The 13,081-nt window shown below is 41.0% G+C and overlaps 1 protein-coding gene across 4 annotated transcripts in view; it reads right to left on the bottom strand.

Annotated features, from left to right (window-relative positions):
* Window positions 1-13,081, bottom strand: part of sema6a (sema domain, transmembrane domain (TM), and cytoplasmic domain, (semaphorin) 6A) — a 102,469-nt gene that overhangs the window by 47,504 nt on the left and 41,884 nt on the right. For all 4 annotated transcript variants that reach the window (XM_005919089.3, XM_005919090.3, XM_005919091.3 and 1 more), the window contains exons 2-3: window positions 9,697-9,847; window positions 8,721-8,838 (exon numbers count right to left, since the gene is read on the bottom strand). In XM_005919089.3, coding sequence (XP_005919151.1) covers window positions 8,721-8,838; window positions 9,697-9,796 — 218 coding nt within the window. In that variant the 5' untranslated portion in view covers window positions 9,797-9,847. The remainder of the gene's footprint in view (window positions 1-8,720; window positions 8,839-9,696; window positions 9,848-13,081) is intronic.

Genomic DNA, 13,081 nt, shown 5'->3' with positions numbered 1-13,081 from the left:
ACTCATATTACAACACAGTCACTTCCTTGTGGTCTCTGAGTCACATCAATGAAACACTCAGAAGAAAGAAAAGAAGCAGAGGCAGAGTACAACATGTATCTGTGCAACATTAAACTGGATGTTGTAAACATCAGTACTATTTTTTTTAATTTGAAGTTTTAAAATCAATTATCTACGTTCCAGGCATTCAGTATTCCAAGTTATATTTATCTTTTATTATATGAAAGTCAACTTCCAGAGATGAAACCTGCATAAAACACATGATCCATCACAGTCACATTGTTGCTAATTTGTTATTAGTTATTGTCATGACGTATGATCCGACCTTCAGCTTATGTTATGACAAAAAATGGTTGTTTCCAATACGGACCCCCTAAAATGTACATTTTTCTTGTCATGTAAACTCACCCACAAAATATCCAATGCATATTTTCTTAACAGGATAAGTTCTGAGAAAAACAGCACACACTTCACACAGCCAGAGAATCTTTTGACATATTTTCTTGAAAACATACCTGAAATGAATAATGGATTTTTCTTTTCTTTTTTTTTTTTTTAAATAATTGCTGAAAAAATTGATTCTTGTATTATAAAGGCTTCATATAAACTTTTCACTCTAAAGTCTTCGAGAACGGCACATAAATTGATTTTCTTTTTCAGATTGTGGTGGGTTGAAGGGAAGTCATTAATTTGAAAAACCCTCAGGAAAATAAGCAGGAAACGTTTTACTACTATTTTTATGTTACTACAAAATAGGACGCCTTCATCGTAGATGTCACTTTGAATATATTTCAGCATTTCATCTGATGGTTTGCAAATATTTTAGCCCCCCAAAATAACCCCGCAACATATTCTGATTTCAGAGACGCTCTTGCCTGCTGAGCACAGCACAGACTAAACAACCTGTTGTGAGTAAAAGCTTTTGTTCTGCTGGGGCAAAAGTATGGCAAAGACCAATTTTATTATGCAACAGCCCATTTCCATATGTGCTGAGCAGTTCACTGAGAATATAAAAATAGGTGTCCCATTGTCTATTGTTTTCAGGCTTGGAATCCATTTGCCGTACTGATGTACAAATTTTACTTGTAAAATTATTTATGAGAATGAAAAATGTGATACTCTGTTTAATTTGCATGCAGTATGCAGCTTAATCCAGGTGCTTTAGATCAGATAAGTGTCTTAGAATCAAGTTTTGTAAAGAATTAGAGAGCATGGCATTAGTAATAATGACTCTTAGCTCACATAGTTTATCCACAGAATTTCTTCTTTGCTCTGCTCCCTTTAGGAGTTACCACTCTGGATCATCTGCCTCCATCTCATCCTATTACCAGCATCTTCTTCTGTCACACCAGCCTTCGTCTTTCACTACATCCATGAACCTTCTCTGTATTCCTCCTCTCTTCCTCCTGCCTGGCAGCTCCCTGTTACACATCCTTTGCCCATTATATCCACTATCCCTCCTCCGTACATCCAAACCACTTCACCCTTCTTTCTCTAACTTCAGGAATTTAAAAAGTCATGGTATTGGTATAGTCTACGCTTTATTGCTTTTCTGAACCTCAATACTTTAAAAATTACTACAACTACAACTTGAGCCGTGTTGTGTTAGCCTACATTTGTTTGGCAAATTGGCAACATTAAAAGAATGAAATATCTGCACTTGGTGGCTCTGCAGTGTAACTGTAGATACAAAACTATCACTGGATTACTTTGGTAGTGAAGAAACTGAGAAAAGCCTAATCATTCCCATGCAAGTCGTGGAGTTGGCAGGAGTTTTGTTTTTCTCTTATTTCTCATGAGATTCATAGATGTTTATTCATGCTGAATGTGGGAGATAAATAATTACATCTCCAGATCCTGTAAGATGCTCAATTTGTGTGGGTGTGTTTAAAGTTACAGTTTTGACACAACTTGCAACAATCAGCTACGAATTCAAAAGTGTTTACAAGGAGAATCTGCTGCAGTGACTGTGAGAGGTAACCCTGAGCAAACCTCTCATTGTTTTTAAAAGACCTGTATGCACCTGTATCTTTTAGTTTAGGCAGTATATTTGTCTCGTGCCCTCTGCCGACTCTTTCTCCTCCTCCTCCCAATAACCTCCTCAAGAGGTACTCGTCACATCTTGAAATCTTTTCCATGCTCTTTACAAGTTCTGCTTGTTCTGATGTTAAAATTTACAGTCCAGTGAGATTTTTTAAAAGCGAATGCGTTTGACACGGTCTTTACTTGGTTAAGACTTTAGTAACTTTTTAACTAAAATCCACAGGGTGCTTTGCTGCAAGTCATTCACTTTCCCATAATTTTCACGCTTTCAGCTGTAAATCAAACAGCCTGAGGATGGCACAGTACTTTAACACAAAGGAAGCGGTTCTATAGCGCTGTGGTGCAGATGATGAAATTAGAAACACCGTGAGATTGTGAGGAACGAGAAATAACAGGCGTCTTTGACAGTGGATGAACGCGACACATTGGGTATCAATGTGAATCACTTGGCGTGGGCTTCTCATTTCCCGAAATCCTGGGACAAAAAATGCGTGAGTAGGATGGAAGGTATGCAAATATCCTCTTAGGGACAAAGATGGAGACACTGTAAAAAGATGGGTACACAGTGAGGAAGAGCTGAATGATCCAGTCAGAACAGTAGACTAACTGAGCGTGGGCAAGAGTGTGAGATTGAGTGCAACAGAATGACAGAAAGGGTCTGCGTCGGACATGTAGCCATGCATGGCCACGAGAACAGAGGCTCTTTGTGTGGAGGAATGTCGTTTTCATAACAGCGCATTTCTTCTGGGGTAACCACAGGCCAGTGCGGTCCATCTGCTGGGCCTTTGTGAAACTATCTCCCACTCCAGTGGCAGAAAATAGGGGAACACAATTAGCATGCGCCCCGCACCTTATTCCACCATTCCACTTTCCGCAAACCTAATTCCTGCAGTCCACCCTCCCACACTTTCTCTCTCGTCACCCTCTTCACCTATATTCCCCTTTCTTCATAACTGGATCATGGGTGGTGGAGGATGGCCCGTTCTGCATTGTTTTGGCTTTCACTGGTTCAAATCCTCTTCACAAAGTAGGCGGGAGGGAACTGGGGAAGCCAGCAGGCACCTTCAGGCTGTGAAGGGAGCTGTTGAAGTTCTGAATGGGTTGAGGGCATCGAGAGGCCCTCGGTGATGTGGTGGCATGAAATCCAACAAGCCAGGGTTCACTCACCCCCAGGCTGAGGCAGGTTGTTCTTTTCGAAGGTTGAATATCTCATTATGGTTTTCAGCATTCCCTCCACCTTTCCTTTTGTGTGTATTTGTATGTGAATGTATGTGTGTTTTTTGTGCGTGGCTGCTTCAGTATGGTAAGGGGCATGTGTTGACGGTGCACTCTTGGAACAATTAAGCAGATATGCATAATCACAGTATAAGATGTGATTTCTTTACTGAACCTTACCCAGTAATCTTACATCTAACTTCCAAGGAGATCAGTATGGGAAATATTTTGTTTGTCATTCCTAATTTTTAATTAATTGTTTTTTTTATTCCCTTGTAATTAAATTGTGAATTGCCTGTGCACCCCAATTCCAAGAACATGCAATTAAGCAAATTGTTAACATACAGTAAAATAATGCTGAAGATGTTCTGTTGTCTAACACATTTCAACATGATAGTTTTAACTTTTAAACTACATTAATTTAAATTCATATTCTAAACGTGCATTTATCAGGATACCATACATTTTCATATACTCTCAAATAAAGTTTTTGTAGCATCTCAGTGCCTTTTGCTATTACCCAGAATACTCCTCACTAGCTAACCAGACAAGCTATGAGAACAATGTGGCACTAATTCTAGTGCAGGAGTATACTCCAGTCAGGCTGTGTAAATATTTTTCTCATATGATCAGCAGCAAATGTCCAAAGAATGGGTGAAAGGACATTTTTTTCTACATGCTTGCAGAGTTATTTTATGAAATTAAACTTGTTCCAATTTTCATTTCAGGTGATTATGATTACCGAAGCTGCAAAAGTTGGTTCAGAGGGTGGACATAGCTGGATGTCGTCGGTGCTGCGAGGAGAGGGAGAGGAGGCAACCGTGTAATCCCCATCATTAGTGGGTTTTAACAGGATTTGGTGGAGCTACAATAATAGAGACTCTAGTGGCCTCCACTGCGAGACCCAAAGAGACCCAACAGGGAAGAACAGCAGCCACAGAGGCATGGCTGTTCTAGAGGATTCAACGGAGACAAGGTAATCAGGATTTTTGAGTGCGCGTCTGTGAGCATGTCTCGCTGTAATCACAAGTTTTGGTCTTTCACTCACGGCGATCACTCTCTCTTTCCCTCTCTCTCTGTCCGTCCCACACATACACATTCTATCTCTCTGATTCCCATGCTTCGCAGCCTCATAGAGGGGTGTAAACAGAGTGTGGTTGGTGTTACCATGGTGAAGGGTGACTGTGGCCTAGGAATGGCGACTATGCCCTGCATGTGGAGAGGTCTAGGGTATGCTCGCAAGGCAGGGTATATAGCAACGCGTTCACACATACCCACAAGCACAAGCATGTATGGACTGTCTTTATCATGCTCTCCATGTCTTTTCTCCAGCTGGCGTGAACCTTTGAGACACCTATTCATAGTTTCAGCCATCACGTCCTCTGGCAACACTAGGCAAACGACATATTGGAAACAGGCCGTGACATGATCGTACAGACTTTAAACAAATATCCATGTCAGTTTAACTTATGTGCCAAATAAAAAAAAATATATATATATATAAACCATACGTCTATCTTCTGTAAGCAATTCTGAAATTTCTAGACTGACTTCTTCATCCAAAGTTGAAGTATTGCACCTGCCTTTGATGTCCACAAACACACACACACACACACACACACGGTTTTGCTGAGCAGTGGGTGATTATGACCACTATTTTGCCCTTATCCTTTCTATTTACCTCCAAATAAAGGTGGTTAGACATTGTGAGGGGATAAAAGCAGAGTGTTAATAAGACTGTCTCCTTATGAATATAGAGAATCTGTAGGCAGTCGATGAGACGTCTGGTACTGGAAACTGCTTATAGTCTGAGTTCTGTTGATCAAACAGGTTTGGGCAGTCTTTGGTTGCATGCAGGCAAACAGCTGTGGAGAGCAATTGGCAAAAACAGTGGTTACCTTGAACAACAGCTTTTTTTAAAGCATCCAAACAGAAAGTCTTGGTGATCCCATTTCTTTCATATATTCGCATGTGAAGAGCCGGTCTATCTGTTTCACCTAATCAAACATTCTCCAGAGTCCAGCAATTTCACTGGGGAGCACAGGATTAACAAAATTTGCCAAGATGTCACTGAAAACTACAAAAAATATATCCCAAAAGAACTTGATCTAAACAAAAAGTAATAAAACAATAAAATAAATGTTTAAGTAACCGAGTCTCTTTAAGGTTAGACTTAGTTTGCAAAGTTTCCAAACTAAAAAGCAGTTCTCATGAAAGTGGAGGTTTGTGACGAGCTATTTTGTTTACAGCTGAAGACACACACACAAAACCATATTACTCTGACACACACACACACGTGCAAAGATCACAATGATGAATCTCCCACTGCACCATGATGAATTCCCTCTGAATGGAGTACACAGTGTACCCTGACCATGAAATATGGACCTCTGGGATGCGAGTCCTCCCGCGTCCGTCTCTCACTGAACAAATTATTGCTTTTACCAAACGTGACTCTGCTGCTAAACATCTAAAATACACATGACAGCAGACACGCATAAACCACCAAGCTTGCACATTAAGATGTTTTCATGTTCATTACCTGCACTTTAGTATACACCATGTCTCAGTTTATCATGGACAATGTATTGTTGATTGCTTCAAAGCAATTAGTTTGCTGCAAGGCTGAATCTAATGGTCATTAGTATGACTTTACAAACACCTCTTGGCATAACTTCCATGTTGTATTTCTATTCTACTTTATTTCTCTTTAAGATCTTATTAGCAGAAGATCTGCTATGCATCCCTTTTGATAAGAGAAAATATTTAAGTTAAAGTGAAAGAAATCAATACTATACTCAATCCAGTGCCAGTCTTATTAAATCCTAACAAACAAGCGGGCTTTTAAAAGGCTGCATATGAAAAGACTGCAGTCAGATATGTTATCAAGCTGTAGGATCCCTCTGGATAATGCGCTTGATAGAAACTTGGCCAAGGAATCATATTCATAATATTAAAAACCTACAGCAGTCATGAACTGAATACATAATTAACACCCAATATATAAGAGTCTAATAAGGCTAATGGTGTTTTACAAATATTAGAAGAGATATATGACCTCATTAGCAGAGGCTATTTTCTTTACACTTGTACAGACACACTGGCTAAAACAGGTCTCGATCGCCTGATTTCACCATATCAATACACTTCATTCAAGACTTAAAACTAAGGATAAATTATCAATCGCTGCATCTGTTGCTCAGTTCACACATTGCCAAAGACTTGACTCTTTCTCTCTATGGATTAAGGCACTTTTGTCTATTTACAATTTCATTAGTTGCTATGTTTGTATGCATCTCACAGCTTAAAAATCTTGTGATTTTTTTGCCAGCACCAAAACAGGAGCCAAAGGGATTTAATACACTGAGCAGTCATTCAAAAAACAGCCTGAAACAGTGTTGGGCTTTGGACTGCGTTCACAGTGGCCATCTGCAAGCTGCTGCACACCAAGAACTGAGGCTCACTGGTCTAGAGGCATGATGGCAGAGCTGTGTGACGCTGGCTCCAGAATAAACAAGCCATTTGACTGGACAACCGTCATAAAAGCAACTATTGATGTTGCCTAGTTTTTTTTGTGGGGGGGCTCGTTTCCACCATTGTGCGTTGTTTCGTGGCATGAGTCTTGCTGGGTGAACTGCTGGCTCACTTTCACATTGATTTCTGAAGTGGTAATTGTCTGTGCTGTTTGCCTTAAACTGTTTGTCATTTAACTTTCACGTGTCTTTATCGACATTCTGTTAGAGCCGATGGATGTTTGAGGAAGGGCCGTCGTTTGTGTGTCCATTTTATCGACTTCCAGCATTCTTCCCTGTGTCCGGATCAATGGCGGTCATCCGACTCAGTCTAATCTGAGGCAGCCATTCCAGTCATTCGGGGGTCACATACCTCGGCCATGTGTCTGCTTTTAGCAAGTGTAGGACTGTTGCACCGGGTCACCTCACACATGCAAGCCACTGCAGACACGATCACAGACTAGCTTCCACACCCACCAGCACACATGTTCACTACCCTTGAATGTATATATTTATTTACACACATGTGGCCATCAGACAACTGGTCAGCATACTAAACTTGACACATATACGCACCCTCTTTCACTCACTCTCTTACACACAAACACACACACACACACAGTCAAGCCCCTCCAATAAACCCCATGTGTCTCATTTCCCTCCCTTATCCCTAAGGCCCTGCCACCCCATGTGGAGCAGGTGGGCGACAGGCAGACCAAAGTCTCTGGAAAAACCACCACACACACACACACACACACACACACAGTCTCTCTCTTTTTTTAGTCTGGTTTTTCTCGCTCTCCATACACCTCCTCTTAATGACCAGAGATATGTTAAAAAAACAGCTCTCTTAAAGCAGCAGCCTCCCTCAGCCACTTAATTTGACATGCTTCGGAGGGAAACAAAGAAAGACCCCTATTGTGGCTTTCAACAGGATCCAATCAAGCCTGCCACTCAATTAGCTATGGAGGGCAGAGAACAAGCACATAAGGATCAGTTTTATTAAGGCCTTTTTAATGCTACTGTAATGTTATATGCTGAAGGTAAACCTGCCTGTTAATGGAGCTGACTGGTTGTCAAACCACTCACTTTGCAATGAGGCGAAGCAACATCGCCATTTTTAAAAAATACTGATGACAAGAGGAAAGACAAAAATCAATATTGATTTTCTCCATGGCTCCAGATGCTGTAAGTGAGTTATATTATCTCAGGAAAAATGAGTCACACCCAAATAAAGATGCACAGGTGAAAAACCCATTGATGGATGGACAAAAAGCAATAAAGGTAGGTGACAGACTGGGGAGTGGGGGTCAGCCAGACAAAGCGACAAAGAGTTTAAAAAAAAAAATCGATTTTTGAGAGCAACTAGGCCGCCATAAAATGAAAGAATACCTTTTGTATGTCCTGTATTGCTGTTTATTGACAACACAAAAAGCAGAAAAAAAATGGTTTTCTTTGACATTAGTTTTTAACTTATCTGCAGTTTTTCTCTGTGTTTGTGTGCTTGGATGTTTTTTTTTAAAAAAGCAGGGCACAAGTCTATAGGGACATCGTACAAGGTAAAGAGGGATTTGGCAGACGGTGAGCTGAAAATAGAAAACAACAAAGAGGTAATGAAGGGAAAAAGTCCAGACTGCTAAGTGATTTCAGGTCTCAGCATTTTGCTCTGAATTATTCCCTCCTGATTAACCAAAACTTTAAAAGAAACCAGCGCAGCAGGCCCCCGAAGTTCAGCTTGATGGTTCAAAATGTGAGGGTTTTACATTTATTGAGCTAAAACAGGAGTTCACAAAGCAACTGTAATTAGTATTAGGTCATAAAGAATAAAATAATCTTGAAGATGCTTAACTTACAATGGCCTGAATTTATTCCTTGTAATTATTCCATAAATGAAAGCAGAATTAATGCCTGTCTCTCTAAAACTGCACAAATTGAGGTACTATCACCCACCTGGCAGCGATGTATAATGTCCTGTTCATAATCATGATGAGCTGAATGTCCAGTTTGTGCCGCTGCGTGTTGTTCCTTCCAGGTTTGTGGCCTACAAATGCTGGATACTGCTTTGTGTCTGCAAGAAGGAGGACAAAAATTAATCCCTGTGTGTGCCCACTTATTGTAGCTCGTGTGAGGGATTTTGTAATTTGGCTTTCAAAGCTTTTGTCATACGTCCCAGGAGTTTGGGGTCAAATGTCAACCTATGTGTCTTTGCTGGATAAGAAAACGCCACCGCAATTGTCAGCTGAGGCTCTCGTGTAACCATAAATTGTAGGCTAAAAATATGCTGCACTGTACCATGCAATCGTTCTATTGTTAGTGGCTTTGGATGAAAGCGCTTAGTTTGAATAAACACTGTGATAGAGGAGCGCAGGTCTATGTGAGGCTTTCTGGCCTGCGTTTCAGTTCCCTCAGACAGCGTTAAGCCCAAAGTGAGCACAGCAGGACAGGACAGGGAGAGACACATAGAGAATCAGCAGAAACAATGACCATATCTTTATAGCCTGCCACAGCATTTACACTATCACACACAGCATTAGGAGCCCAACAGAAAAATAGCGGATTATCCTTTGATGTAGGGTGGGCTCCATTTCAAATTCTGCCTTAAGTCTTTCGTTTTTGTGTGTGTAGAGGGGCTATCCTTGGGCGCCAAATTACACTCCATGCCTTCAGAATGCGTTGAGTGTAGGGGATGGTGGGGGTTGCTGAGGAAAGAAGTGTTGAGAGGGATGTGGACGAGTGAAAAAGGATAGAACAAGTGACACAGATATCGAGAAGGGGATTTGCGAAGTACAAAACAAAGAGGAAAGGGAAAAGAGTGCACGCAGAGAGCGAGGGAGGACTTGTAATGAGAGATGGGACGGTGCTCAAGCAGAGAACGAAAGAAAGACATAAAGAAAGTGAAGAGAAGCAAGAAAAAGGATATACTTACAGTTGCCGTGTGAGATGCTAATAGGCTCACTGTCTTCGGGGAAGCCCGCCCCGGCTATTTGCAGTAGTGTGAAGTAGAGTAACAAGGCCTCTGACCTCATGGTCGCACCAACACTGCTGCTGCTGGTCCTCTACTAGAGATTTGCCTCAGCCTGTACAAAGAGAGGCAGAAGTGGTGGACAAGGAGGAGGTGGAGAGGGATGACAGAAGGGGAAGAAAGGAGGGAAAAAAGGAGTTTGTCAAACAGTGTTTTCAATTAACTCTTTCATAAATTGCTTTCCTTCTTGGGTTCTGCATGAAACAAAGTAATGAGGAAGGCTGGAGACTCGATCACAGGCAGAAACAGAAAGGAATTACCCAAAGAATTTTCACTCTACCAGATTTAGCTGTTTGTGCATTTTGTATGGCCCAATGCAGTGTGCCAGAGATGTATTTGTGTATGCAATTTTGATGACTCAAGTAAGCCACGATGGAAGCAAAACAAAATTAATTGGATTAGGGGTGGTGATATGCGTCACAGATCGATGTCAAGCAGAGAAGATCTCTGTGCCTCTCTCTCTCTCTCACTGACTCTGTCTGTGACAGGGTCTTAGTGAAGTGTAAGAGCTCTCGGTGAGATTAGCCTGCTGAGAAGTATCAGCAGCACCTGATAATGGAAAGGAATGGCAGGCACCTAATTTGCCACTTGTCTCTTACAAAGGTAGCAATCCCATGTCCTAACTCCTACAGGTTGATGACTTCTACGGACTCAATTACAAGTCTGGCTATTAAATATTTCATTTTCAGCACTGCTCTGGTTGGAGAACTGTTTCCATTATTTCCTATTCATCTTTTTTATTTTTGCATTTGGTCTCCACACGTGGTATCTGTTCACAGGATTCATCATTTCCATGCTTCACCATTCATCTCTTCTATTCCAGCCGAGCAATGCATGCTGATAGGGTTGTGCTGGGTTTCAAACGATGGGCTGTCGAGTCATTTGCTCCTCATTTATGCAAGTTAGGGATGTATAGTATGACTCTGGAAACTCCCCCCAAACTTTTTATCCATCCATTGTCGATGTAAAATGAAAGTTGATTCTCAACTCTCCTCATTTCTTTCCAGTGTTTTCAAAAACAATTTTGCCAGACTCAAAAGTTTGTCAAAGATCCACCATGTTGGTTACATTTTATAATCCATGAGAAGACAGCCACCATGAGGCTTTCAACCAATCAGGTTCAGCTTAGTGTTTGCATGATGTAGGAGGCTGTAGGAGAGGGAGAGTCAATTTTAATCATCTATTGTGGCACTGTCTAATACAGGAGTGAGCAATTCAATTCACCATGGGGCCACATGAGAAACTGGGACTGTTGTGGAGGGCCACAACCCTAAAAGGAACCCAGTTCGGCTCATTATTAATTTTATCTCTTTATAAGCTTCTTGCTGAGGCCCTCCACAATAACCCCAGTTTTTCTTGTGGCCCCTTGGGAAAATTAATTAACCACTCCAGGTCTCGTAGCTTGGCCATTGATCTTCCAAAGCTGAGGTGAAGGGAGATCCCTCATGTGCAAAAACCAAAGACACTATACAAAAAGTGAACGTAACCATAGTTACATCACCCACTGGTTAGCGAGGCCTTTTTTGCAGCAATCATTTCTGGCGCTATGACAGATAAGGGACTGGGACTAGGCTAACAACTTGTCAAGCACAAGTCAGTAGCTAATTAACATATCCTGGATAATTCTCTTTCCTGACTCTTAGAATTACCATAATTTATAGAAAAGCCTTCATGTTCTATTCAGTATGACCTGAAATTAGTCATTTAGCCCATAAAGCATTTACTGAGGTCATAAAGCACAGGAGCCGTAGCCCTTTTCCCCATAGACGTCTATACAACCAAAAGTCTTTTTGCAACCAGAGAAGTGGCCCCTGCTGGTCATTAAACACATGGAAATTTAAGAAACTTTCATTTTCAGACCTTTAAACCTTGTCCATCTTTTATATGGCCTGTGGTGGGGGAAAAGTGCAACTGTGGACATCATCATTTAACTTAAGTAATAAAAAACCTAGAAAACTCCACATGCTCAGCAAGTTAATTTTTCTAATGTAACTTATATGTGCCTGCAGAAGTGGATTTTATAGGAGATACCCTAAAATCTGTTGATGTAATGTCTTCATAGCACAAACCATGGCAACTGAGCTTTTGTTGCAGCAGTTTGTGGCAACCAATTACAACCATAAATCATCCAAGACAATTATTGCGTCTGTAATCTAATCAAGAATAAAGCATTTGATTTGCATAAAGCACCTTCTTTTTTTTTTTCTCTGATGAAACTGCAGGGGTGAGGTTGCTGGGTAAATGGAGTAAGGGATGCTTCAGGGATGAAGAATTGAATAAAATAGTCGATTTCATTTGCTCCAGTCTGATAAAAGTTGTTTATCCCACGCTGTATTTTCATTTGCTATTGTATGTCCAAGGGGAGCACAAACTGTAGGGAGGAAGGGGGGAGAAAAAGAGGGAGAGGGGAGGGGTAGCTTTCTCTTTTCTTTGTCATGTCTCTCTCTCTCGCTCTCTCTCCATCTCCTGTTCCCCCTTTCTCTCTCCATGCTCCTGTGAATCTCATTCAGGAGAGGAATGAAAACACTATTCACTGGTAGAATCATTTTAACACTGAGGAGAATACCAATACTAAAGCCTGGATACGACCTTGATCTCACAAGCCGCTCCATTCCCCTCCCTCCTTTCTCACTCCCTGGTCTAGTCCTCTTATCCTTACACTCGTTTTTTTATGTACTACTATATTTTATGAAGGGAAAAAAAATACAAAAACTGATTTTTCCTGCAGCTTTCCTTCATCATACAGTACAGGCTGACTGAGCTGAGCTTGCACTGCGACTTTATACAAATTGTAAATAAAAATGGGCTTTTTCTACACAGTACAATGAACAACTTTAGAGGGCTTAAATGTATGTGTGGCCTGAGTTTTGACCCTGAACTCCTCCAGTAATTGACTGATTGATGAGCAGAAAGTGGCATAAGACAGAGGGGTTACCCTATAGGGACCTAACTCAATGGATGATGGATGGAGGCTGCACTGACCATGAAATCAAGATGTGAGCGCTGTACAGTAAGGAGGAATAACTATAATTGTATTTTTAGATAGGACCTAATTATGTCGGAAATACCTGTTTCTTCCACGTAGATCCTGTACTTGTATTTTTTTAAAACATCAAGAGATTAATCATATAGTAGACATTTCTTTTAATCAGTGGACGCCTAAGGAGAGGCGCATCGTCCATCTATATCAGTGGGTTGTAAAAAACTGTTAGGCAAACCATCTCACACTGCCTACTCTGATACACAAAATAAATTGAGCACAAAATGGCTTAAGTGAAACCCCTAAGAC

This window comes from Haplochromis burtoni, unplaced genomic scaffold (genome assembly GCF_018398535.1).
Source record: "Haplochromis burtoni strain Fernald_Lab_line unplaced genomic scaffold, NCSU_Asbu1 Contig_34, whole genome shotgun sequence".
In the NCBI taxonomy this organism is placed as follows: Eukaryota; Metazoa; Chordata; class Actinopteri; order Cichliformes; family Cichlidae; genus Haplochromis; species Haplochromis burtoni.
The sequence above is the reverse complement of the archived record's forward strand: the minus strand, read 5'-3'. Positions and strand labels throughout refer to the sequence as shown.